Source organism: Pezoporus wallicus, unplaced genomic scaffold, assembly GCF_028554395.1.
Source record: "Pezoporus wallicus isolate ANWC-B61680 ecotype Strahan unplaced genomic scaffold, APGP_CSIRO_Pwel_v1 scaffold_8769, whole genome shotgun sequence".
NCBI lineage: Eukaryota > Metazoa > Chordata > Aves > Psittaciformes > Psittacidae > Pezoporus > Pezoporus wallicus.
This window is the reverse complement of record NW_026642673.1, coordinates 43,551-71,260: the sequence shown is the minus strand read 5'-3', so window position 1 is coordinate 71,260 and position 27,710 is coordinate 43,551. Positions and strand designations below refer to the sequence as shown.

General features: G+C 53.1%; 1 protein-coding gene across 1 annotated transcript; it reads right to left on the bottom strand.

Moving 5' to 3' along the window:
• Positions 1-371: 371 nt before the first annotated feature.
• On the bottom strand, positions 372-27,350 carry CEP164 (centrosomal protein 164). The gene is made up of 31 exons (XM_057431993.1): positions 27,217-27,350; positions 26,764-26,875; positions 26,314-26,524; positions 24,653-24,814; positions 23,749-23,877; positions 23,291-23,368; positions 20,791-20,910; positions 18,204-18,644; positions 16,743-16,817; positions 16,451-16,528; positions 13,513-13,598; positions 12,330-12,479; positions 10,324-10,539; positions 9,330-9,461; positions 8,584-8,800; positions 8,001-8,078; positions 7,615-7,746; positions 7,196-7,318; positions 6,556-6,699; positions 6,298-6,381; positions 5,455-5,523; positions 4,942-5,120; positions 4,476-4,602; positions 4,006-4,073; positions 3,695-3,902; positions 3,277-3,384; positions 2,895-3,009; positions 2,204-2,551; positions 1,703-1,769; positions 1,338-1,460; positions 372-730 (listed from the first exon to the last, which is right to left on the bottom strand). The coding sequence occupies exons 1-31, from the start codon at positions 27,332-27,334 to the stop codon at positions 631-633; spliced, it is 4,398 nt and encodes a 1,465-aa protein (XP_057287976.1). The 5' UTR covers positions 27,335-27,350; the 3' UTR covers positions 372-630.
• Positions 27,351-27,710: the final 360 nt, after the last annotated feature.

Below are 27,710 nucleotides of genomic sequence, written 5' to 3'. Positions count from 1 at the left end.
TAACACAGAAGAGCTCCTGCAGCACAGCTCTGGCTGGCGTGGCACAAAGAGGAAGCAGGGAGCCATGAAAAGCCATTCCCAGCTTAGTTCCTATTGCTTCCACTCCAAAAGACAGGAGCATGTCCTGAGAGCCAGAATCTGCCATTCCAATGCTGTCCCTGGGCTCCAGAGCCACGTCATCGTTCGCACTGCCTGCTCACACACGTGCCAGAGGCAGATGACTTGGCCCACCTGCTATTAAGCATCTGCTGGGCCTCAGGGTGGACTCCTTTCCTGACACGTTTCCTCTAGCAGAGCCTCAGCTGGATTCACATCCCCCCCCTTGACCAGTTCCAAGTCCTCTGTGATTCACAGCCATGGCTCACGGTCGCTGGAATACTAATGAGAGAAGTGTTGATTTATCGAAGCCCTGGTGTTTCAGCACTGGATTAAACAGTCTATAAAGCATATTTGGACACATTACAGGATTAGAAGAATCCACCTGGGAAGTTCACTTCCTCCTTCCTCCGCTCTCTTGGAAAAAGACTTTATTTCAAGGGCACAGCACAGAGGTGCAGCAGAGATGGTTGGGGATCACAGGAACCAATGTGTGGCCCCCGCCACCATCCCTGCAGAGCCAAGGCCCACCCTTTAGTAATGGTAGAGTTTGATTTGCCTGTTTTCATCCAGTCTTAGCTGAAGTACGCTGGAGCTGCTGGCAGGGGGGTTCTGTGCCCCTGAGAAGGGAGGCCTGGCAGCTGGGTGAAGGAAAAGCCTGGCTTAGGTGAGGCATTAGCAGGCACGAGCAGAGCCAGCAGACAGGATAGGTACGGAGGGGCAGGAGCCAGGCTTGCACACATGTGCTGCATTTAGCCTGCTGCACCCAAGTCAAATGGAATTAAAGGGGGATTAGGGAATTCAAGGAGCACCGTGCGCAGGACAGCCCGAGGGATTTGCTGCTAATGCCGGTCACGCTGCCGAGGAAATACCGAGAGCTCCGGCGTAAGGCAGATACAACAGGAGCCTGGAACCATCCCCACTGACAGAACAGGGAGCTCTCACCCATTTGGCCCAACCACATGCTACAACGTGCCCTAAAACTGAGCTGGAGCAAGGGGGAGCTCAGACAGGGAGCCCAGCCCACCCTGCCCCACCGCCCCCCTGCCAGGGCCACGCGTCTCCAGGCACCCCGGCCTCAAGACACTGTCCCTCACTGCAGGCTGCTCAGCAGGGAATGCCCGCAGCAAAGCCCCTGATGCTTTCAGTGCTTTACAGCTCCTGATTCGCGCACCTCCTGCTGTGTGCTCGGACCTGCTGCAGGAAGCTGGAGTGCAATTAGGGACCCAGGCAAAGGATACAGTTTTGATTCCCTCGTGAAGTCTTTCAGCCATTTCTTGTTCATCCCAATCATTCCTTCAATACTTGTCCTGTCTGACTCACAGCTCTGGAACTGGGAGCGCTGCAACAGCCGGATTTGCTCCCTGTTGTACAGGGGACAGAAAGAGACGGTGCAAGTGGGAAAAACGGCGTCTAGGCAGAAATGATCCCACACCCACGCTGACCCAAAACTGAGCATGTGGCAATGAGTAACTGATGACATCTAACTTGTCTACTTAACACGTACCTTATGATTTTATCTACATGGTATATGGTGTGACCTATAAATCATTCCACAGAAAGGAAAGCACCACAATGAAACAAGAACAAGGAACAAGACCCTTACTCTGCAGGTACATATCCCAGCTTGTTGTCCAGAAGCCTGGAACTTCCAGAGTGCGATGGGAACCCACCTGGAAAACAGAGATTAAATACAGCCCCCCCAGAATCAACGGCATTCATATCTGGGTGCATTTGCTTTCCTGTACTATGGACACATCGTCCCCACAAGCTGAGCCACCTGCCAAGGACAGAGTGGTGTTAAGGAAACAGAGATGGTGAATCTATCTGTAGGTCACAGGAGGCTTCCAGTGAAGCAGAGCCCCTTCTTGAGCAAGAACTGCTTTCTTGGGTGTATATTAAAGGCTGAACTGCTCCAGAAACCAGATCAGCCATATGCTGCACTTCCTGGAATGAAGCTCTTATTCCTTATCTCATTAGCACCCTTCCTATCAGCAGCACCAGAGGATCTGGCCTTACCAGCGCTGGAGAGAACACGGTGAGAACTTGTAGGGCTGTGAAACCAAAAGCAAGCAAGCAGATGGAGTAAAGACAGGGACTGACTTACCTGGGAAGTACCTGTGCCATTTGTCTGCCAGGATGCTGTCCACTGAGCGTCCAGCTGCCAAAGAGTCACTAGAGCTCAGCCCAGAGCTCCAGGACAACTGGTCAGCCAAAGACGTCCTTGGCGGGGGCAGCCGGGAGCCTCCCGCATGAAGTCCTGGCAAGGAGGTACATGTGGAAACAGGGGTGCTGTCACAAGGCGTCGAGGTGAAGAGTGGAGACTGCTGGCTGCTCAGAGAGCCCAAGACACCAAGGACCCTGTTGAGTTCACTAGAGATACGCGTCACAGACTCTGTCAGGAACCTGACCTTGTCTGGCTCGGGGACAGCCTGCAAGTCAGCTCTCAAATCAACTGGGGGAAAAGAGGGGAAAAGAGGGGTCACTGGGAAGGCAAGGGAGACAGGAGACCTTCCCTGTCCAAGCTGACGCCAATCAATCTGTGCTAAGTGGGATACAGAGGCTTTGCAGCCAGGATTTGTGCCTTGGAGGCTGCTTTGGCACAGAGTGGAGCAGAACCATGATAGCAAGGACATGACCCTCCCATGTTGCAAGGACAGGGCCTGCCACACAAGTCTGGATATGCACGAGTGTGCGCAGCTGGTCTCCCTGCCCCATCCCTCCCAGTTCTACTGTACCCCTTCACACAGCCATAAACATAACAGCAATTCCCTTGCACATGACAGTCAGGCACTTACATTCAGGCTGATTTACATTTACACTGGATGGGCTGTTTGTATCCTCAGAGTCGCTGAGATCAAAAGTCACCATCTTCTTGCATGCAGCACTCTTCAGAGTGTCTTCATCTGAAAGCTGGGCAAAAGAAGGAAAATGACCCAAATAAGACATGCTGTATGGCTGCTGTGGTTTAAGGCACGTCTTATTTGGGTCCCTATTCTGCTCTCAGAGAATGTGTTTCAGAAACCCAGCTCTACTGGCAAGCACCACTTTCTGGCCACCATAAACAGCCTCACCAACAGGGACCAACAGCCCTGCAGAGACTTCAGCACAGGGAAGGGGGCTCTGGGCAGGTTGGAGCGCAGCCAGGCAGACCCGAGCAGCAGTGATGCTGGTGGTTACCTCCTCCAGCAGCGAGGACTCCAGCTGGCTCAGCTTCTCTTCTTTCTTCTTGAGCAGTACCTGTCCTTTCCGCATAGCAGACTTCATCTTGTCCAACTGCTTGGCTTCCTGCAGGGGGTCAACAGCCAAGCCAAGGAGGAGACGTGAACCAGAACGACAGGAAAGAACTGCATTAGTGGTTGGGGTGACTTTCATTATCTCACTTCTACTCAGCACTGGAAATGATGCTGCTGGAGTAAAGTTGCTCCCAAGTCTTGGAGAGCATGGGAAACGGAATGTACAGAGGGCAGAGCATAAGCCTCAAAGCCAGTTCACCCCAGGGAAAAGGAGGTGACACTTCCTCCACTTGAAGGTCCCAAGAGCTTCAACTAAAGCCAAGCTGCTGCACTGCAGCAAGCGACTGGGCTGCACTGCTCACCTCTTCCAGGTTCTTGCGCATGCCCTCCAGGTGCTGGGAGCTCTTGGGATCCTGCACCACCTCCTGGGCCTTCTGCATGTCCTGGTGCCACTGCTGCTTTGCAGCTTTCAGTGCCATGTGCCTCTTCTTCATGGAGCGGGTCTGGGTCACCAGGAACTCCTTGGCATTCCTGATGGAGATCCCTTCCGCAGAGATGTAGCTCCTGACACTACATGAGAGAGACACATGCTCCTGCCTTCCTGTGCTGCACCCTCCTGCTCGTAAAGCCAAAGCAGACCCTTCTCCAGAAGCAGCTGGTGTAAGATACTCACTGATCAACCTGCAGGTCACTGTCCTCATGGCTTTGGGCAGGCGGGGAAACAGGCTCTCCAGATGAGTGCTGAGGAGTTGAAACACGGAAACAACTGACATTTGTACGGGAAACAGAACCCTAGAACCCCATGAGAATCCAATTAGGAGCCAACATTCACAATGCCATCATCAGGGTAGGGCCCAGATTCAAAATCAGTGCCAGGGATGTTCTTCATGGGACTTTTCAAAAGTAACAAAGACATTTCCATCCCTGTTTTGACTCCAAGGGCACTCAAGTATCCCACACTCCTTTCCTCCCAGTAATAAGAGACAGAAATCAGCCCTAAACATATTGATGTCCCCTGGCAAAGAAAAACGCATCACTGCATCTCAACCGACTCCAACCAGAAGGAACAAAAGCTGGGATTTTCAAGGGAGTTACAGCCTCAGATCTCACACTGCAAGCACCTTTACAGTCTGCTTTACTCACAGCTTGACTAGCTTCCCTCAGGTCTTCAGCACGGAGCTCAGCTTCCTCCTTTGGAGATTCCACACTTTCTTCTGCCTCCAGTTGTTTCAAAGTGTCCTGTTTGCTTCTGATGGCTGCGTCCAGCTCACTGCCACACAAAAGACAACACTTGATTACACCGCAGGTCCATCTAGCCCAGGAACCCGTGTCTCAAAGCATCTTATTAACCTCATCAGACAGGTGGAGAGAAGCCAAATGAATGTGACGAGCAGAGGTGAAGGGGCAAAATTACACAGCAAGTGAAAAATAGATCGGGAAACGGAGCCCAGGACCCCCGTGCCCTCAGCACACAGTAAGACATTAGGATTCTGAAGGAATATGGTCCAGCACAGGAGCAGCTCAGAGGTAAGGGAGAGGCCCGGGCGAGGTTTCTGTCAGGGCAGAGGGTAGATGTGCTTGTACCAGAGGAAATCCCTCATGCTCTCACCTCTTGTGCTTCTGCAGCCTCTGCTTTCGGGTCTGCAGCAAATCCACCTGAGCCTCCAGCTCAGCCTTCTTGTCCTGGAGCTCTTCCACAGACTTCTGCAGCTGCCGGATAGACTCCAGGAGGCTGGAATGCTCCTTCCTGCTCTCCTCTAGCCGGAGCTGAGAGGCTAAAGCAGCTTCCTAGAAGAAAGCCAAAGAATCCCTCACAGTTATCTCCCCAGCACCAAAGCAAAAGGCACACAACGTGCAGGAGCTGGCTACCTGCACAGCGCACAGGAGGTCCCAGAGCTACCCAGGCACACACCATGCGCCAACCCTGCAGGCACAGAACTGGCTCCTTCTCTTAGGAAACAGCTTGGAGCTGATCAAACTGCCAGCAGGATGGCACTCCAGACCTTCACGCTCACAACTTAGGGGAAGCAGTTTGCTTCTTCAAAGCCACAGTTGTAGTGTGCTGCCCTCATCCCCAAAGGAAGAGCAGCACAGCACCTCTCCAGAGCCAAGGCATACGTACGTCTCGCTCCAGCTTCGCCTGCCTGTCTTCCTCCAGCAGCTGCTGCCTCTTCTTCCTCAGAGACTCCTCCTATACACAGGTAAGACAGCAGGTGAGTGTCAGAGGGAGGAGATGCTAATGCCCAGCAGCACTTGCAGCAGGCCAGGCCTAAGTCCCAAGACCATCTCAAAACCTGAGGATTGTTGTCAGTTTTGCTTTATTCCCCCCACACGTTCAAGATCCCCTTCCTCTATTTGCCTTCAAGGGAGAAGTTAGGCATATCTGCGTTGCCCTGCAGTGTTCGGGGCTCATGGTCATTTCCACAGGATCCTGCTTCTGTGAAGCCTCTGCTCACCTCCACCATTTCTTTACCTTTTCACTTCCTCGCCCAGTGCTGCTGGGAAAGGAAGGGCTGACAGAAGCAATGTTATCTACAGCCCTTGGCACGGGCCAGGACTTAAGAGATCTGGCAGGCGAGAGCATCAGCCAGGGATTTCTGCCAGCTCCACTGGAGCATTTGGAGTGCTTCCCTCTCCCACTGCTACCCAAGATCCAGAAACCCTCACTCTTTTCACAGCAGCAGGGAGAAGAGGAGGTAAATCAGGAAGGGGCTGACTGAAATCTGACACGATGCCGAGCAGAACATGCCACCTTGAAAGGCTTTAATGATCCCCCTGTCACTTTTACAGCCACTTACTGTCTTTCACTGCAAAGACCAGCCACGAGGCTGTACTGCCAGGAGCACTTAGCCCTGCTCTGCCTGGAGATGGAGGTTTTACCTGTAACCTTCATGGCAGGAAAACCCCTGGCTGAGCACTTCTGCAAAGCCTCCCAGGAGAGGCTGGGAGAGCCGTGGGGACTCACCTGGCTCAGGAGCTGTGCTGACCTGGTCTGCGCGTTCCTCATGCGCATCTCCAGCTCGCTTTCCAACTCCTGCACTTCCCTCTCCTGCACAGAGACGCTAAGTTAAAGAGCAGCGCGAGTTCCTCCCGCACCAGGCACAGCTCTGCCACCACACCGGGACCTGGGAAAGCACATCCTGCCCGTTGTGGTGCAGAGGGCGGGAGGCACACGAGGTGCCAGGGCTCCCAGGCCATGCCAAGCAGCGCAGCACACGCTCACCTTCTCCCGGTGCTTGTGCTGCAGCGCCGCGAGCCGCTCGCCCAGCTCTGCCTGCAGCGCCTTCACCTCCAGCTCATGCCGCTGCCGCAGGCGCCCCAGCTCGCCCTGCAGGCCCTCCTGCAGCTCTGCTCTTTGCTTCCTCTCCTGTTTGGTGCCAAACACAACCAGGAACAGCGCTGAGTGAAGCCCAGGGTTCTCCAGCAAAGCATCGCGACAGCACAGACAGCCAGGCCGGAGCTAACACCAGCTACAGCAGGTTAGAACCTTTTGCTTACAGGGACAACACTGTTAAGGAAATGGCTCAAGAAAGAAGAAACAGCCCATGAAACTGAGGTTGTGTTATGTACTGCTGACTAAACAGTCAAAAATGGGAGGCAGGCGGCTTTCCAAAATGGGTACCCACAAATATCATGCAGAAATCCACAAAAGCACGTGGAAGCTGCCCTCACAGAGAACATTTTGACAGCTTATCCTTATAACCCCAGCCTAAATTCACTTTACGTCACGGCAACAACGGCCAGAAAGAGAGTTTCCAGTTCTAGGAGTGGCTGAGATAGACAGGACTGGCAAGTAGCTGTGTGAGCCCAACTGAGCAAGCCACCAGTCACCTCCCAACCCCACTGCTCTCACCCAGCAGTACCTCCTCCTCATACTGATCCTGAACCCGTGCCAGAGCCTCCTGATGCTCCCGTTTCATCCTCTCCATTCTCCTCTCATGGTCCTTCTCCACTTCCTGGCGTTTCTCTCTCATCAGCTCGCTGAGCTGCAGGGGTGACACAAGAAGATGTTTCTCTGAACTACAGCATCAGACCCGAGCAGCCCCCCCAGGGAACAACTCACACATGAGCAGAGGGACTGAAGCTCAAGAGTACTTTGCAAGTGGGATCAGGCTGTGGCCCGGGTAGCACAAAGCACCCTGGTGAGGTTAAGATGCTGCAGGGGTGCTCTTCCCCCTCGCACCACCGTCACCCTCGGGCAGGGGATGTGGCTTCTCAGACCCCAGGACACATCCAGTGAGAGATGCTGAGGGACCATCAGCAAGCCAAGGTGAATACTTGCCTCGTGCTCGTATTCTGTCAGTCGATAGGCTTTCAGCTGCACTTTCTGCTCTGCTCTCTGCAAGTCTTCCCGCAGCTGAGCCTCCTCTCTCCTCTGTGCCTCTGCTATCTGGGTCTGCAGGCTGGAAATGACCTGCCATGAAAGCCACCCCCAGAGATTTGTCACCCTTCTGACAAGATCCATTCAGCGTCCTCCTACGGAGAGCAAGCAGCATGGCAAAGACCAGTGTGTGCAGTCTCACCTCCCCCTGCTTGGAGCTTGTCCAAATGCTGAGCCAGACCGGAACCACATTTAGCAAGTGGAAAACATTAACACCACCCTCCTTGGGCACCTTTGGTGGCAGTGTGGGAGAAAACTATTTACACTGTAAGGACACCAGCTCTTACCTTACGGTGCTTCTCTTCTGCTGCCGATTTCAGCTGCCGAAGTTCACTTGCAAACTCCTCCTCCAGCTCTTCCATTGCCTGCAGGCACAGGAGCAAGACAGGCTGCTGGAAAACCTCCATGTGTGGGGACACACCACACAAGATGAATTTGCCATTATCATCTCTCCACAAGCACCAAAAGCACAATGGTAAACCCCTTCCAAACCAGAGCACACGCAAGGAGATCTCAGTGGATCTCAATCATGCTGTGCTGGAAGGACTCTGAACTGCCCAGGCTCTCAGGAGGACTAAAGCAGCAGCCAAAGAGGTGATCAGATAAAGTGGCTTGGTTTAGCTCGGCAGAGACACGGTGATCTTTCTCTCTTCTTCACATGCAACACGGCCATGTAAGTAATTGTTATTTAATCACCCCTGCAATAAAACCTGGGGGAGTACTCCTCCCCACCTCAATCAGCCTCTAACATCATACCTTAGCATCTTTCCTCTGGTTTAAGTGAGCCATTGTTAAAACACATACTGGTGTTATTTCATCTCAATGCTTTAGCTTTGCAACACAAGCCCTAGCTGGGCATAAAGATCTCACCTTCTTCTTTTCCCCATCTAATCTCAACCTGAGCTCTCTCAGGGATTGGTCCTTCTCATGCTCCAGCTTGGTCATCTCTTTCTGCTGAACTTCCTCCATTTCCAGCTTCACTTGCTGCAAAACAAGCTGCTGCTTCCTCTCCAGGCTCTCCTTCTCCATCACCTGCTGGAATTCCCACTCTTCTCTTAGTTTCTGCAGTGTGGCCTCTTGCTCTGCCCTGGTAGGTTTGCAACAAGAGTACAGATAGAAGTTGGTACTTTACCACTGGACTCCATTTAGGAACCAGAGCCAAGAGACGACAGCACATGCAAGGCAGAACAAACTGAGAATCACAGCACACCATTCACAAGTATACCAATTAAGGCTTTGGAAAGAAACAGCAAAGCAGCCAGTGAAATAGGAAATAACCAATTGTAGGTTTTCCAGTGTCTGCCTCCTCCAATTGATTCCACAGGCCTTAAGAGCTGTTAAACAGAGACATCCGCCCAAACCAAGCCACGCTGCAAACTGCTCCTCTCCTTACAGGTGCCATTTCTTTCACTTACGTGGCCCAGAGCTGTGGCCCAACATCACAGCAACACAGCATCACGTTTCGGGCCTTGTACTTGCTACCTCAGCAGGGTACCAGCCACAGGAGGCTCGGGAGGGCTAACACCTCCGCTTGGAGCCGTTGCTGGTGACGTGTGAGACGCTTCCCTCCCAGAGCAGCAGTTTACATCCCCAGGGATGGCAGGAAAACTTCCCACCTTATCTTCTCCTCCTCTGCTTTGGTCTCGGAGGCAATTTCAGCTCGCAGCTTTGAGAGTCTCTCAGTTTCTTCCTTTCTAATACGCAGCTCTTCCTCCTCAGAGACCTTTGCCAAATCTTCCCGTAGAGCCCTGAGAGGTGAGCAGCCAAAAACAGAAACAAGGTTCAGGAGGCTTTAATATCTTCAAACCACCCCCCCAGGGGATCAGCTGCTGCTCCCACCAGCTCTGCCTGCCCAAGTGAGGCATTCTCAGGGCTCCAGACCAACAATTCCCCTCCACGCATCAGAATCTGGCTGTTGGCACAGGAGCATCGAACCTCTGTTACAGCGTGCTGCATCCTCATGGATGGCACTTGGGGCTGGGTGTTTTCCTGGTAAATTCAATCAACTCCTATTAAATGAAAGCAGGCTCCCAGCCAAGGAACCTGGATGCCCTATTCCTTAAAGCCTTGTTTGGAAGTCCCTCTGTAGAACATACGGTACCAGAGGTTCAGATGGGTCCTCTGGGGTAACCTCATCTCCTCTAATGCTCCAATTTGCAGTCCTGTTACTACCATCCAGGCAGGGTTTGAACGCTGGCCAGGTGGTAAAGCTCCAAGCACCGAGCTAGAAACTTCTCCCAGGTTAACCATAAGAGACAGGTTCCGAGCTCTGCAAGCTGCATGTGTATGGAACCAGAGCTCATCCCGCAGGAGATGTGGGAATGCTCCCCCCTCTTCCTGAGGCAGGCCGTGCTCTCCACACACAGCACTGCCAGCAGACCACTGCCCATTGAGATATGCAGATCCTCACACACAGCACTGCCTCTGCCAGGAAAAGCCCTGTACTCCTCTTCCCCAAAAGCCTTTTTCTTGCCTCCTTTGTCAATAGCTCTGCAAAACAGCACCACCTCCAAGGTGATGGCCTATAGCAGCCCAAGCCTGTGGCCCTCAGCAATGAAATCACAGCTCAGAGCAGGAACAGGAGGGAGATGGAGTAACAGAAGGAAGTACCTGAGGGATTTTTCTTTTTGCTGACGAAGCTTCTCAGCTTCCTCCTCCTCCTCCGGCTGCCTCATCTCCTCCTGGAACTGCTGACTTTTCTCCTCTTGTGCTTGCAATAAGTGTGTTATCTCTTGCCTGTGCTCCAGCTCATCGGCTGCTCCCTCCAGGGACTCTTCACTAGGCTGGTTCAAGGACTGCTCGTGTTCAGGTTGCTCCTCAGGTTGCCTACCAAAAAGAGAAGGTTCCTTTGGCAAAAGTGTGATGGAAAACTGAGTCACATCACGGAACAGCAACATTCCCCCAAACCAAGAATCCCAGAGCCACCTCCTCTAGAAACATCACTGTCCAAGGGAAAGGAGGAGAGAATCCCAATGGACCACATCCCTTGCTGGTTAGCTCACGGGAGCTGAGGACCAGCAGCACAGGCAGGCAGAGAGGCAGGACACAAGGTGGGTACACACAAGCTCTCCTCCTGGAGCACATGCTCCAGGCTGAGCAGTGCATTACCTCCAGTACCAGTGTGGGGATGCCCCCATGGGCTGACTCCCAGAGGAACTCTGACTGACAACCTCAGCAGCACTCAGGTCCTGATAACTCCTGTTTTGTCCCACTAGAGATTACCTTGCAAGGGGAACAGGAAGGCTCTAGTAGCCCTGAAAGCCAGGCACTACAGCAGATGCAGGCAGTACCTGTGTGCAGCCCAGGGACTAGCAGCGTGGTGCTGCTGGACCACATACTTCCCTGCCATCGCAGTCTGAAGTGTGCTGGGAGCCTGGCAGCTCCAGGCAACAGAAAGCCCGAAGCACTCAACAAATTCAAACCCAATCTGCTTCTAATTAAGCTTTTTTCAGACAGAGAGCAGTAAAATCATAAGGTCTGAGAGAGGCTGAAGGGGAAAGAGGGGCAAATGAAGGTTGAGCTAAGAAAAAACTCATTCTTTGCTAGTGAAAGCTGGAGCAGAAAGGTCTCATCGTGCTCTGTCCTAGCATAAGGCAGAGGGACTTCTGTTTTGCCAGCAATCAAGGAAATAGCAGCCCCAGCAATACAGGCTTGAGTCAGAAGAGAAAAGGTCACTTATGCAGCCATTAGCAAAAAGAACAGGACAGGAAGGAGCAGTTGTGTTCTGGAAAAAACCCACTTCATTATTGCTTCCATGGAATGCTGCCTGCTCTGGGCCTGCTGCAGAGGAGCCTGCAGGAGGTGGTGTTCATCTCCTGTGCTGCCACTTCCACCTTTTAGCACGTTCTTCCTTCTGCCCCAGTTCTCGCTTAAAGGGAGATCCGTCCAACGCACACATTTACACAGCTCAACACGATTCCCGGGGGGAAAGGGAGATCCTGTGCTGGTGCCCACAGCACAGATCCCTTCTCCAGCACTCAGCCCTGGGAGGCACTGCCTGCTTTCCCCCATTGCACCTGCTGGTCTGTCACTTGGCACAGAAAGCAAAGTCAGCACCACCACTTCTACCGAGCTCTGCTATGGCAGAGGAACCGGGGGGACAGATCTGCAAAGAGCAGCTATTTAGTGCAGCAACAGAGCACTGGCTTTAGCAAGGAACCTGAGCTCTGCATCCTGTGCTCTGAGCTTATTATATCCCAAAGCAACCAGTGCTCCAGCGACTGGAAAACTGGGGTGATTGGGTTCTGTTGTTCCCCCCGTCTGTGTGAAAGCGTCTCCCAAAGCAGGGTGAACGCTCCCAGCTTCATTAGCGATGCTGGCAAAGAGGAGGAGGCTCCTCCAAGCACAAAGCAACTTCCCTCCAGCCCACGGCTCCTGTGCCACAGAGCCCAAGGGCCGAGCTGCTGCCCTCCCCTCCCCAGGACAGGCTGTTCACTTGGCACTCGGTGAAACAGCTGCTTGGATTTGCATATGGAGATGCTGGAGCACTGCTGTGCGCACCAAACTGCATCTCCTGGCGCAGCGACTGCACACCCCAGCTTCTACCACCACAAAGGGGAACAAAGAGACAAACGCTGTTGTGTTTACAACACCAGGGACTTAAACAAAGCCCTTACGCTTCTTGTGGGGCAGCAAGCTCCTCCAGACTGCCTGGGATATCCAGCGAGCCCTCCTCTGACTCCGCTGCCACGGCCTCCTCCACATCAGGGGTCTCTAAAGCAAACCTCTTCTCCTGCGGTGCCTCACAAGGACTCTGATCCCTCTCGCTTTGCAGCACAAAAGAGGGAACACAAGACTGGGTTAGCACAGATCAGTCTGGGGCTGCTGCAGGTAGCAGTGCCTGCCAGCGGGACCCATTGCTGCAACACGGGTCGGCCAGAGGCACAGCAAAGCTCCCAGCCATTCAGGCTAACAGGCAGCTGAGGATTGCATGGGTGCCAGGCTCAAAATGCGGAATTAATCCCTGGATTACCCCCCTCTCTTTCCAGGTCCTCACAGAATCTCCCCAGGCTAAGTCAGCCCTATTAGCAACGCTCACACTGTTGTCCAAATTACAGATGGGAATACTGGCAGGCACGTTTACATCTACAACCCTACTTCACCTTGGAGGTACAGAGAAGAGAGACAAAGCAAGCAGGAGCCAGCTTTACAGGCAGAGAGGAGGAGAGGATGCACAGCTGGGAAGCAGGTACCAAGCGATAAGGAGGCAATTCCTGCAGGCACATTCTGGGGGACCTTCACATGAACAGCTCCTCTAAGAACAAGGCTGCAAATCCCAACTGCACGCAGGCAGTCATTAAGATGGACTGCAGCTTCTTCTGTTCACAAGTGCTCCTGGCACAGCAACAGCTTCTTGTTCCCAGTGCCCCAGAGTACACGTAACTGTGCAGAGGCTAAGAGGTTTGACACGATTCATCTATAAATGCCACAGGCTGCAGCTCTCAGAGGGAGGGAGAGGGCTCGAGAGAGCCCAGGTTCAGACCATCCTGGCACAAGCGTGATGTTCACAGCCTTAGAGAGAAGTCAGAGCTCTGAGGGAAGCAGAGGGCACCTCCGCATCTGGGGCAGCCACAAGGAAATGAGAGCCAGAAGCTACCAGGAAGCTGAAACAAAGCTGAAGTCTGCTGAGACAGTACTAAGAAGGTGGAAGGAGAAGAGAGAGGCTTAGTGAGAAAGCAGCGTCTCGGGGTGTTCTACAGGGGACGTCTGTGACCAGAGCAGAGCAGGGGGGACATGACAGGAAAGTCATCCAGAGCCGGGGCTGTCCACACCTCCTTTGTGGCTCTGTTTGTACCATACCTCTCGGCAGCTTTTGTTCTTTTGCTTTGCTCTTCCTCTATACTTGCTTTGCTTTGGTCTTTTTCCTCTTCTCCCAGCTCCTGGGCCTGCAGGTAAAAGCAAAGTGTGGAGTTTGCTGGCTCCTTCCCCATCCAAGCCTCGCAGGACCTCACAGTGGTCCTGCTGAAGGGCAGCACCCTCTGGTCTGGTGCATCAGCAGTGAGCCCGGGGACCAAAGAGCATCCAGAATCCCAGCTGAACATGCCAGCCTCCTCTCCTGTAGGTAACCAAGGGTCTCAAAGCATCACAGGAATGCCTTGCAGGAATGCTTCCAGCAGCACAACCAACAGGCCTGGGAGCTCAGCTCCCCAGGGTGTCTCAAGTTAGGGTCTGGGGGCTGTTTTTCCAGCACAGAAGATGAACTCCCTGCCAGCACCAAGCAGTTTGGATGCAGGTTTGGTTTTCCTGAAGGTCCTCTCACCAAAAACTAACTCCCCAGAAAGTGTTGGACAAAAATCTCCTAAATGAGGAATGTCACACACAGAGAAGTAAAATAACGTGCTGTGGCCATAAAGCAAACTGATGTATGGGCTGTGCCCAAAACCACACCAGCACTCAGCCCTGCCTCACAACCCAGCTCTCGGGCAGATGGGGATGGGCAGTATCCCCAGGGTCTCACCTACCCAGGGATTCCAGACTCCTTGCTCCAGAGCAGAGTGGTTTTGGTGCTGAAGCGGCTGATTTATGACACAGTAAATACCTGACACACGAACAGCAAATATTTGAATATGGAGTAGTCAGCTGCTCCCTCTCCCACCTGCCTGTCCCCACAGCAGGCACACACAGAGGGCACCGCGCTGTCTACCTGGGGAGGGAAGAGCTCCCCTCTTGAAGCTGTCAGCCCCACAAGAGGAAGCAGCGAGGCCCCATCCTCTGCTGAGGTTCCTGGTCCCATCGCCAAGCTCCTGGGGAGCGGAGGCACAGGAGGGAGCGTGCTGCGGGGCAGGGCTAACCCAACACGGAATCAAAGCGGCGGTAACCTATGCACGTGCTCGGCAGAGCAAACAGCAGAAGGATTCCCTGCGAGTGCTGTCACCTTCCATCCCATCAGCCCGGCCGCCGCTCCCGAGGCAGCCCCCCCGCCTCCCTCCTGCCCCGCTGTAAGTAATGACTGCAATTCCCGCGAACCGAGCGGCTCAGCAAATGTTTCCTGCCTCAAAATGGGCTCTGTCACCGCTGCCTGCGGAGGGGAAAGGAGAGATGGATGGGGAATGAGACCTCACTGGGAACAGGGATAACCAGGGTAACGCTGCTGAGCCCACGCCCGCAGCCACAGCTGCACCCCTGCCCCACCGGCCTTGCCAAGGAGGGCAGTCCTGCCATGGAAATCACGGGCTGCAGGAATCTATGGACACGTGGAGAAGGTGAGAACAACGCCTGCCTGCAGGGAACAAGGGCTGATTTTAACCCTCAGGACCCCAGCAGTCCCAGCGCTGGACGCAGCTCTGTTTTCTGCCCTGTCCCACACTCCTGACACAAAGCCAGTCTCCTGGACACAGTCTGTTATCTGTCATCCCACCTCCCTGTCTCCTCCCTCCACACAGCACAGATCCCACAGGACCTCAGCAAGAGGATCTCACTGTCTCCAGTACACACCAGTTTACATTGCATGCCTGCCTCCATCTCCTCACCACCATCACCCCCTGTGCAGCAGCAGGGCCAGCAAACAGGATGCCAGCACTTTAAATGCCTGTTAAGTGGGGGGTGAAAGGAGCAGATTCCCCACTGCCAGCAGCAGGGCCAGGTCTAGCAGGAAGCAGCACACAGGCCCTGCAAGCTACCACAGCTCCTGCCAAAGGAGCCCAACCAAAACCCTCCAACACTGCTTGCGCAGCTGCTGTGCAGCGGTGTTTTAAGCCCACCTCTCTGCTCCAGACAGGGCTGTAATGAGCTCCAGACGTGGCTGCTCCAACCTGACATTTGTATGCACTGTGCCCGTGCTGCAGCAGGAGGGAAGGGGGAACACAGCAGGCGCATGGTTTGTTTTCCCTTCACATCTGATTATGCTCATTATTAGGCACAAGAGGACAGGTGTGATCTCCAGACATCCTCACAACCCGCACTGCTCCTCTCTGCCGGGCAGGTGAGAGGTTGCCACACAGGGCTCCTCCAGCGTAGCCCATCAGCTCACAGTCAGAGCAAGGCTGAGGAGCCGCAGCTGGAGCCAGCACACACGGATGTGCCCACCGAGGTGGTGCAGGACAGGGTAGCTGCAGCGTGGGGCTGAGCAATCAGCTCCATCGCGTGCTGAGAAGACAAGGAGAAAACCTCCAGATGCACAGCACTTGTTCAGGCAGAGCTGCCTGGTCCGAGCTGCAGCCTGGGCTAACACAGTATAGGAAACACAGATGTGCAAGCACATGTACACTCCTTCCTGTGCCACAGACTCACTGAAAGGAGCCTCTTTCTCCCCTTACATGAAAGCAGGCAAGACAACCAAATGCTTAAAAATAAGCTTCCCTGGACCAAAATCTGTCAGAGGGAGCCAGCCTCCTTTTCCTCCCATCTTCGCACTCGTGTTCTGGTACACAAATCCTTCCCATCTGCTTAAGGGAAAGAAAGGGACAAATATACCCACAAAAGGAAAGAGACTCAGCTTCCCACCATTCCCTTGGAAAGCCATTGACCTCCTGGGGCAGGGAAGCTCACGTTTGAGATTACATGCTGCAGCCCTCACAAGCCACCTGCACTCAAAGTTTGTTCCTTGTGTAGATACCTACATCTCATCTCTGCAGACAAACCAATGCTCAGGTAGTGCTGCTGTAACCCCTGACGCTAAAGCACATCACTTGTGTTCGCCTCTGCGAAGCCCCTATACCAACAGCATCATCCTGTTACTGCTGCACCACAATACAGTGTTTGATCCAGACTGGTCCCTGATCACACATAGAGAACTGACCTTGCACATGGGGTTGTCCACAGCAGCAGACAGATCCTCCACATCTGCTACCTGCTCAGAAAGCCAGTTCTTGATGCCCTAAAGCAGAAAGGAGGAAAGGGTCAGTGGCCGATGAGCACACACAGGTTTGGCCAGAGACCCCGAGACTGGACCCAAATCCTCACACAGCTTGAAACACAGCTATTGAAACCAATAGCACAGGTTACAGGACACAGGAGATGGCCACCCCAGTCCTGCAGGCACCCGTGGCACTGTGTCCCACCCCAGGGACAAGGAGCTTTTAGTGACTCACCACAGGCCAAATCACCTCACGGTCCAAGCAGTTAGAGACTTGCAAGTCCTCCACACAGTTGCTGGCCTCTGATGCCTTTGAAAGCCAAGAGGAAACCTGTGTTAGAGCCTGTGCACATCCTACCCCTGCAGCCTCACGCCGGCATTCCCAACAAGGTGACAACCGATGTGGGAAGACAAATCTGGCCCCTCCATAGCACAGTGACCCACGAGACAAACACAAAGCATCACAGGGAGACAGGGGCAGGAGAGGGGACTGGGGAGGGCAAAGAAGTGCTCCTCAAATACCCCTGACAAAAGGCACTTGCTTCCTGTGCTTTGCTCCTTCTGCACAGATCTCTCTAGCTCCGAGAGCTCCCCAGCCCACCACATAAACGGGTAAAGCCACACAGAACAGTACCATGGTCTTAAAAGGTCTTTAAAGGTACACCTTGGCATGCCTAACTGCAGCAAGGGCTCCTCTGTTCAGCGTGAACACACGCAGAACCCTGCTGACTTCAGCAGATCTACCCAGATGTGTAAAGCAAGTGGGCAGGTGAGTGTAAAAGCAAAGCTTTCAAATTCCAGCTCTTTGGGACAGAACGTGTTTTCCAGGCTGTTTTACCCCTTAGCATCTCTTAAGGATGCTACACAGCAATGGAACTAGAAAAATCCTCAAAATCAGCAGGAACAAAGCTAGACTGGAAGGAAGGAGTTTATCAGCTCTCATATTCTAGCATTTCTGGAAGACACTGAACCAGAGCATGTGTGTGTCTGGCACCCCAGTTGCAGGGGCCAGGCCAGGAACCCATCTGCACCTTGTGACGCTCGATGGTGCCAGAGATGGCACAATCAGCTACCCCGGTTCTAGCTGCTTCTCCTCCTCCTAGGAGAGCTGCAGGCAGGGAGGCACCGTGCTCACAGAGGAGAGCTGCAGCTCCAAGCCAGCCCCCAGGTACCGTCCTTCCCACTCTGACCCACACCTCCCATCGCATCCCTCCGAAGCTGCGAGTATCACGGCTGGCAGCTCACTTTACACTTTTGTCCCATCTCTGCATAAGCTGAGAGAAACAACAGAAGGAGAGAAACAAAGCAGCACGGACAGCTGGGCTTGGTGTGAACTTCATTATAAACCTGCTTGCTTAGTACAGATGGCAGCACTGAAAGCTGAGACTTATTTCTCCTCCAAGACTCGAAACCTGTGTCTCAGTCCAGGGTTTCTGCCTGTCGGTTGCTTTGGACAGCACTTTGTGCACGCAGAACAGAACCATTTCCCAGCTCAGTGCTAAAGATGCTGATCTGGGAATTCAGAGCACTTGTGCCCCCCCCAGGAACACCCTGCTGACTAGCAAAGCGCTTACGCTGCCTTCACAGAAGACACCTAAGTGCTCCAAGAGCTTCGCTGAAGCAGGGCCTTACAAGGCAACAGGAACAGGCACGGCAGCTTCCACACCAAACCCAACCACGCAGGGAGGTCTCTTACTTCGCCAGGATCCAGCTTGCCATCTGTTTCCAGATCAGTTGCTGCTTCTTCCCTCATTTCATTCACCATCTCTTCACCAACAGACAGGGGACCAATGGGAGAAGCCAGGTTTACCTGATCTTCCTCAGCAGGTTCAGCAGCTGGACATGCAGCTCGAGGTGGCCCAGGACCACTGGGAGTATCTACCCCTGCTGCTCTCCTTTTCTGCAGGGACTGCAGCAGCTCAGCAGCAGCAGAGATGTCACATTCCACCTCAGGATCAGGCTTGCCCAGTAGGTCATTCCCAGTGTGTTTCCCACCAGACTCGTCCTTGTCGTGGTCAGACAGGCTGCTGTCAGCATCGCCAAGAACGACTTCAATGGGAGTCGGAGGGCACGCAGCATCGGAATCCAAGGAAAACTCTTGCCCTTCTTCAGCATGTCTGGATTTTACAGACTCCTTCTAGGCAGCAAGTCAAACACAATTACAGCTACAACATCCTTTACCCGCTCTCTGGGAGGATGCAGCAGTCAGAAAGAGCATGGGTTCTGCTACAGCAAAGTCACAGAGCTTTGGGTGACTTCCAGACCAGTTTGATTTCTTTTTACAAAGTCCCTTTCAAAGACAAGGAACTCCATTGGGATAAACACACTCATTTGCTGGGCTCAGAGCTGTTTGGGTTTTGGTTCTGGTTTGTTAATCTGTCGCGGATATCTATCCACAGGGGCTCAGGGCATAAAAGGTAGCTGTGGTTGCCCTAGGCCCGTCAGCCCCTGGGAGCACCCTGCATGCTCTGCAGGAGACCCATTTCTGCTTCCACCTTTCATCTGTTCCGTGAGAGATGGAAATTTACAAGAGGCTGGTACTGGACACGTAACTTCTGCCTGAAATCAAGCAGAGAGGAGCAGACAAGCTGGAAGCATCCCACCTCCCAGTGGGACAAACCGGAGGGCAGGCACCAGTTCACGCTCTGAGCTCAGAAGAGGGCTGTGACTGACACAGCACACTCAAGGAGAACACAATCCCGCACTAAAGCTTAGTCACCCTGAGCTCCAGGTGCCTCTCCAGCAGTGGGGAGGCCACACAGCTCACGAGAACAAGCACGACAGCCAGGAGGAAGCAGGAAAAGGTTCCCTCATCAGCATGCGAACAAAACTGCTAGCACGTCCCACTTTCTCACTGTTTTATTAATGCTGTGGTGTCTTGTCAAACATTAGCTGCATCCTGTGTACAGCATGTACCACACACAGACCGCATATTTTAACGATGTATTTTTATCAGAGTGCAACTGGAATGCTGTCAGCTTGAAAGCCGGCGCTGCAGCGCACTGACAGCGCCTCTCCCAGCCCAGTGCTGGTCTGTGGGACCTTCCCAGGGCTGAGAGCAGCATCCATCAGCATCCATCAGGACAACAGAGAAACCTCATCACCAGCTACCCAAAGAGGTGCAGCCCAGAGCCCCACCTGTGATTCAAACCAAAGTCTATGGCCCCTTTCCAGTGTGGTGCCTGCTCAGCAGAGGTTTGAACACGCACCACTGAACCGCCAGCCAGCCACAAAGGCTTCATAGCACCTGAAGTCCTGAACCCAGACAGGCTTGTGCAAAAGGCACTGCCCCACGGCAGTAACACTGAAGCAGTCCTCACTTTTAGCTGGGGTGGAGGGCACCTGGAAAGTCGTGCTCCCTTTGGGACAGGCTTGCTTTAGAGTTCTCCTTGAGCCCTGTCTCCAGGACATCTGACAGCACCCAAGGAAAGGTACGCCCGATGAGAGCAGCGAGGTTTATGTACACAGATGTACATGTAAAACAGTACAGAGACACTTCCCTTTGAGGAGCACAACGCCACAACAGAATACACCAATGACTCCAGTAACACCGTGCACACAAAGGCTTCTCTCCAGGCAAGTTTACCTCAGTTACTAAAACATCCCAGCATAATCTCTTTAGCTGGCAGAATCCTGCTTTAAGCACAGATACAGACAAAGCTTTTGTCAGCATTACACCTCAATGATCACAAATGCAACTCTCTGGAAGAGCTCTGCCAATCCGACACGCAGGTGGAGGAGGAGGGAGGTTTTCCCTGCGCACAAACAGGCTATGGATTTTCCATGGATTTCAGAGCTGGGACAAGTCAGTCAGGATATAATTGGCTTTCGCTGATCTTTTCACAAGCTGTAACACATTTTCCCCGCAGCTGAGTGACGCTAACTGATGTGAAATTTCTGCCCGTCAAATCCTTATGTCCAGACTTCCAGTGATCAGCACAAGCCTGGAGAAAAGCACATCAATACCAGCGGGACCAGCTTTGGGAAAGGCATCTGATCCAGAAATGAATCATCAGGATGAACAGCGGCCCCCAAAACTGAGCCCTGCTCATCTCAAAGAGATGAAGTCCACAGGGGGTTAGGTTCGACAGACCTCATCTGGGTAGCATTTGCCCTGCGGTTTTAAGTTTACACCTCTCTTCATGCATGTAATGCAATACCCAGCAAAAGAAACAAGGCAAGCAGCTATCAGGCACACACCACAACACTCAAAGCTGCCTACTGCATGCACAGCTTCAGTGACATCATGAGAACAGAGCCATGATATCAGAGCCACTCATCACCTCCCTCAGGCTGCCAGATTCTTCTGCAGGGCTCCTTCGGTGCTGGAGGTCAGCATCAGCAGCATCAGCAGCATCAGCTACCCAGCTGCCACAGTATTCCTCCTCTGCTTTGCTCTTCTCCTAGTGGGTGAGGTAACGCATCCACTAGCAAAAGTCTTCACAGCTCCTTTCCAAGCTGCTCCGGTCATCCAGATGTGCCAGGTCACAGCCCTGGGTGTCACACTGCATCTGCCCTCCAGCTCAACAGCTTTCCAGCTTGGGAAAGGAGTTCACAGGAGCTCAGCAGCTCCCAGGCCCACATTCCCCAACAAAACCCTTTCTGTCTGTGTGCTTTGCTGTGGCTCACTACAGCAGCTCTCAGGCACGCTCCCCCAGCACAGGGAGAGCAAGGCTGTGGTGTGGACACAGGAGCCATCCTCCCCTTCCACTGCCATCCCTGCACTGGTGTTTCATGGATGTCTTTGTTTCCCAGGAAGCAGCAGCTCTGCTCCCTGCGTCCCGGCAGTACCACACAAGCTCTATTGCACGGTGTTCATTTACAGACAGCTCCTGTTCACACATCTCCATCTGACAGAGCAGCCTCGTGTGGCAACTCCCCACCACACAAAGGACCCCTGACCCCCAGCGTTTACCCAGAGACTGACCTGGACAGGAGGCAGAGCACTAAACCTCCCAGGCTGCAAGCGTGCCAGCAGGGGATCACTTCTGCTGCTGCGCGACCACGTCCCCAGGCACCAGAGATGCTTCCAGACCTTCCCCTCCTCTTGCCCCATCCAGCAGTATCCCAAAGCCCTTCTGTATGTTAGGGCTCAGAGTCTCATGTGTCTGCAGTGACTATTCCAGCTCAGGAATTCAGGAGACAAGAAGCTGGGTTTGGGCAAGAGCTAAGCCAAGCCAACCAAGCTTCCTACATGAGGCCCTCTCACCAAGAGTACATTCTAAGGACACATAAACCTCACACCTCGAGGTCCCCAGCACCTGACTTGGATTTCATTTTCACTGCCTCTTTCCCAGCTAACTCCCTCCTTGCTCCAGAAAAGCCCACAGAGGGAGGCAGCATTCCTTTCCACCTCTCTTCCCTCTCTCCAGACGCTCATTCCACCTTCAATGCAGCCTCCTCTCTCCCTCAGCATCCTTGTGTTTCAGCAAGTCACTAAACCCTCATGCTGCTTTTCTCTGGATACAGGTATTCGACCTTGATGCACAGGCTACACGAAGCCACGAGGCTTTTCTCTCTTCACCCCATTACACCTTAGATTTCCCCCCTTAAGGTTCGTACTACAAATCCTTTCCTCCCGTTTTGCAAAGGAGCTGGAGAACCAGGCTTAGGCTCACTCATAGGAATGCTTTTCTACTGCCATCTCATGGAAGCACACCAGAATTACCTTTTCCAGGGCAATTCTAATATCAGGACTAAGATACCCCCGTCTGGGTTAACCGAGCCTGGCTGTTGGGCAGCAGCTGCCATTTCACAATAGATTCCTGAAGCTCCGCACTGAAATGCCGACAGCTCTGTTCTGGACACGTTAACATTCCAGTGATGAACTGGACCCTAAAAGGCTGCTGCTTGTTTGGAGACCAGGGAGTCAGCCCTTTCTTTCTCCCTACTTTAGCGTAAGCCATTGCAGTTCCACCCAGCACTGTGAATGGACTCACTACCAAAGCCCCTGACAGCTTAGTTCCTGTGTGCAGTGAACAGGATAAGCCAAATGCTGTAAAACACCTTAAGAGAAATTAATTTGCCTTTCAGACAGTGGAAGAGATTTCAAAGCAGTGAGACAGGATTAATGTCAGCACCGTCAGGCTGCATCACCGGAGCTGCTTGCCACGCACTTCCCATTGTGCCCTTGTCACCTTAAGCCTCATCACTGCTGAGAGGCATGGAAAGGCAATGTCTGCACGAGCCCACAAGTGTCCTCAAGTCGCTGCTGACACTGCCCCAGCCACAGAATGTCAGCAGTGCAAGAAGGAAGAAAACAGCTTTCGGGTGACCACACGCAGTCCACATGGAAGGTTTAAGATTCCTGTGGAACTAAGTGTGAGAAAGGCATTTCCAGAGCACATTCCCCTCTGCTCTCCCCAGTGCCACCACTGCCACTTCAGCGGAGAACAAGACTTCTTTCTACACTCACTGAAACAAGCAGCGCAGAAGCAAACCTTCCTCAACAAGCCTTCCTCCTACAGCAAGCACAGTGGCACCTCTGCTCCGAGGCTCTCACTTTTCTGCTGCTGAAGAGCCCTTCTCCAGCTTGCTTGTCACACCTACATCACTTCAGATTTCTCTGCTTTAGAACTAAACGAAGCTCCAACATGGGCAAAGATGCCATCTCCTCAAATCCCACCCACCAACCACAAGCATTCTCCTTCAAGCACAAATTTGCACCCAACACACAACCCCCTGTCCCCTGCAGACCACATCTGGTTTCTCATACACTCCCCAACCCTGCTGCTGTGCCTCCATCAGCCTGCTCCGGGTTGGTCCTGCTCACAAATGGCTTACCTCAGAGTCAAAGCTGCCTCCCAGGGCACTGACATCCACATGCAGGTTTTTGAACAGTCCTCGTGTCTCATAGGAGCTCTAAAGTATGGAAAAGCAAAAGAGGGATGGTCAAAACTGAGTTCTGACCCCTGCAACCCCACCAGCACACAGGAGGCACTGCGGGTTCCTAAGCCTCAAAATAAGACAGTAAAGCTATAGCACTGCTCCCAGGCAACACACCTACAGCCCCTTCCTTTTGGAATTACCTCATGGCAGACGGTGACTTACAGGGAGTACCATGACAGAAAAGGATTAGATGCTTTTTGGTGACCCAACAACGCAGAGGAAGCACAGCACAAACTAAGGCCCTGAGTCAAATGGAACAGCTACGGTCAACCACCAGAGCATCAGTTTTTCATTCTCTGAGGTCTCCTGCACTACAGTTACTGACTCACATTAAGAACCAAGGCACAACCCACCTCATTTTCACTTCCTTCCTCTTCACTTCTCCTTTTATCTACAGCCCCTGGGTTGAAGGAACTCTCCTCTTCGCAGACCAAGTCCAGCAACTTCTTCATCTGGTTGGCAGCCTTACAGGTCTCTGCAGGCTGTGGGGCCAAAGAGAAGGGAGGTGAGAGGACAGCCAAGGGAAAGGGCGGACACAAACCCACTGAGACACTGGCCAGCAGCAGGGGAGCTGCTGAATTCCAAGAAGGTGCTCAAGATTGTGCTGCTACCCTTGTTCTGCTAGAGCCATGGCCAGTTGGGAGAGCATATATTCCTTATGAGGCCATGCTGTCCCTTAGATCAGAGGGTCCTGTCCTCTAGGATGACAGCTGCAAAACCTGCCTGTGCCTCAAAACACTGGTTCAGTCCTGCTCAGCCCATAATAAAAGCAAAATCCTTGAAATCACCAGTGATAAGGCTTAGCCAGACTAAAACCTTCAGTGAAGGTGCTGATCTGTATGTTTGGCACTACACTGGTTTTGTTTCCTTTCAAAAGACTGACCCGCTTGGAAACCTTGCATTCCTCCAGAAAACTCTGCTTTTCACTTTTTATTCTTAGCGAATAGTTGAGGGACAATATGATTTACCACATTACGTTATCCGTAATGCATATCACACAAATCAGTGTTCTACTCAGATGAACTTAACAGACTTCTCCCGCCAACAGTAACTGAAACAGTTCTTTCTTTAAATCTGCCAATCACAGCAGAAGCAAGCTCAGCACAGATTTAGTACTGGGCTCCCTAGAAACAGCAAGAGAACAGTTACCACTGGTGAGGGACAGCAGGGAAGTGGGGTTTAACAGACATCACAAATGCTTCTCAGTGTCCCCATCCCGAGATGCTCTGCAGCGCATTCCCAGAGCCAGGACCTTACCTGTGTCCCTGCTCTGGTGACGAGGCCGGCGGGCGCGGGGCTGCCAAGCTGCAGGGGGAGCGGGCTGGGGCGCAGGCTGGGGAGCAGGGGTGCTGGGACCCCACGCAGCGGGGCCAGGCCCCCCGGGGGCACCTGCACGGGTGCCAGCAGCATGCCTGTGGGCTGGAATGTGCACAGGGCTCACTGACACAGCACGGGACATGGCTCCTCACAACAGACAGGTCCAAGCCCAAACGAGACCCACCACCACTGAGAGCTGCCTGTGAGACCCAACGCCCAGCAATGCCCAGCACGATACACACTCTGATTTACTCACACATTTTGTCTTCCAAAGGCCCATCTGAATACAGTGATTTACCTTACAGCAGCAAGGCAATCCAGAAAATCAATGGCCATCGCTCCAAACCAAAGCGAGAACAACAGCCACCACACCAGTTCACACGTACCCACACACAGCACCCTCTGGGAGGGCTCTTAGCCAGTGCCATGCACCCAAGGCAAACTGGGCAGCTCCCCTTCTGCTCTGCTGCTCTGCACAGCACGAAATGAGTGCAGGAGAAACCATTCTGATGGCAAGAAGCCTCCTACTCTCCCCAAGCTGCAATTACCACCTCGTTTTAGACAGAGATCCAGGCTGCTTCCTCACCTTACACCAGTGGAAAAGTTACAGACAGCACAAAGCACTCTGCTGCAGCACATCCACAAGAAGCTGCTAAATACATCTCTCCCCTTCAAAAGGCAGCAAGAGCCCAAGGAGCCATCCAACATCCTCCCCTCTCAGCAGCTCATGTTTGACATCAAGTTATCCCCCCCCGAAACGTGACCATGACCATGGAGTTCCCACCCCATGACCCTGCACAGGTTCAGCTCGCAGCACACATATGCCAGGGTTTTCTCTGTAGCACGTACGCCAGCCCATGCTCCAGCAGAGCACGTGCACATTCAGACATCACAGCTCCTCTGCGCTGTGTCTGCACCAGGCTGCAGACTGAAAGCAGAGCTAAATCACTCTTAGGCTGAGGAGCAGGGAGATGAATGTGCACCAATCCTTCTTCCACAAAGTCCCTGCCACAGCAATGGCAACAGAATAAATCACACATTCCACTGTAGCAGAATAAATCACACTGATTATTTTCTGCAGATGGCCATTAACCACAAGTTAATGCAGAGCAGAGGATGTTAGCTGTCCTTCAGCAAAGATAAACCCGCTTCCATTGGGCTAATTAAAACTTGCAGAGTAATCTCCACTTTACCTGATATTTATAGTCATAGTTCTTATCAGTGAGCACCACCACATGCGGGTAACTGGAAACCTGAGTTTGTGACGTGGTGGAGCCGCAGCTGGGCACCCCCAGCAGCACAGCAATCCATTAACATTAAACACACTGACCTTTCAGATCATTTCTTACTTCAGAACACGAGAGTCAGTGACTTCTTATTAAACTGAGGCAATTACTTATGGACAAACGGTTTGGGCAGAACAGAGCAAAATGATCCAGCTATTCCCAGAGGAAGACAATGACATTTCTAGACAGCATCTATGACAGCAACAACAGGTAATCCGACTGCAGTCTCACCTCTGCTTCTCCCAAAAGCATCCATTTATCATGAGAACTCTCTGCCCAGCCTCCCCAGAAGCACTGCAAGTGGAGTCTACTCACAGCAAGCTTCTTCAATGACTGCTTCTCCTTCTTGCTCTTCTTCTCTTTCTTATCTTTCTTCTTCTTCTCTTTCTTTTTCAAGCTGCCAGACGCCAGCAGCTTCTCTCGCTCCTGAATGACAAGCTTTCTGTAGTGATCATCACACGGGTGGTCCCACATGGATTGGCCATTAGCAAAGTTGAAGTAATAGATCTCACCAGTGATGTCTTGGCTGCATGGCAAAACCACCATGAAAAGGTGAAAGAGCACATACAGATAGAGCTGCACGTTCCAGCACATCCTTACTGAATCACCAAGAGCCCAAAGACACATTGGTGTGAGGAAGGAGCTCTCTTAGAGATTGCTCACATCCACATCCACATCCACATCCAACTTCCCATCAGACTGCCACTGATGTGGGCAGCACAGAGCAGGGAAGGGCAGGACCCCCACCACTGACAGAGCTCTCACCAAGGCTTCCACCCAGGAGGAAGCAGGGCCACGATGCCTTCCCTGGCCAACCACAGCAGCTCCGGCTCCTTCTTGGGGTCAATCCCGATCGTCCGGGCATAATCCTGGACTTCTGGAAAGCAGAAGAGGAACCAGTGGAGGTGATCCGCACCAGGCACTAAGCAAGAAAGCCAACTTCCCCAACTAAAGCACAGCACCCAGGGGAAACAGAGCTGCCAGAGTGGCCCATGTGTCAGTGGACGCACTGTGCCATGGTTCCCTGCCAGGCTGGAGGCAGACTGCAAAATGGCATTTATCTTTACAACCAGAAAGTTAATTGTTCACCCTGTCTTCTACAAAATCCCATCTATTCTACCCTCACGCTCTCCCCAGTTCCTATTTTCTTAATACACTGGCAGTGACTTGCACGCACGAATCCCATCTCCCAGCTCCCGGGAGGGCAGGATCCGTTACCTTGCTCACTGGGAACATAGGTGTCATCGTAATCTTCTTCCAGGATGATCTGGTCACCGATGCGCACCATGGGTTCTTCCATGGCTTTCTGCATCTGGCGGCATGAAGGAAGCGACATAGGAATCACAGTGATCATCAGCTGCGGCGGTGTCCTAGCAGGGGCCGGGATGCCCGAGCATCTTTACCGCATAGCGATGCGCTCCGGCTGCAGGACGGGCCCCACGTGCCCGGCACCGAGCAGCCACCTCCGCCCGCGCCGGGTTTAAAGCCTTACGTAAAGGGAGGCTCAGGAGGAACGGTTAATCCCGGGCTTAACTCCCGGGGCCGCGCTGAGCCCAGGCAGCGCCGCGCCGCTCCCGTCCCCAGCGGACCCGAGCAACGCTCCCGGATGCGGGGGTTCGCTCCAGATCCGTTGCCGTCCCTCAAGGCGGGGTCGGGCCCCGTTCCCGGGCCCCGTTCCCGGTCACCCGCTCCCCCCGGCCCCGCAGCTCACC

Bases quoted from the DNA above. Each gene is read 5' to 3' on its own strand.
- CEP164 (XM_057431993.1), bottom strand. From the start codon at position 27,334: ATGTCGCTTCCTTCATGCCGCCAGATGCAGAAAGCCATGGAAGAACCC. The intron at 26,876-27,216 runs GTAACGGATCCT...TCTGCTTTCCAG, and splicing joins CTATGTTCCCAGTGAGCAAG to AAGTCCAGGATTATGCCCGG. The intron at 26,525-26,763 runs GTGAGAGCTCTG...TTTGCCATGCAG, and splicing joins CCTCCTGGGTGGAAGCCTTG to CCAAGACATCACTGGTGAGA.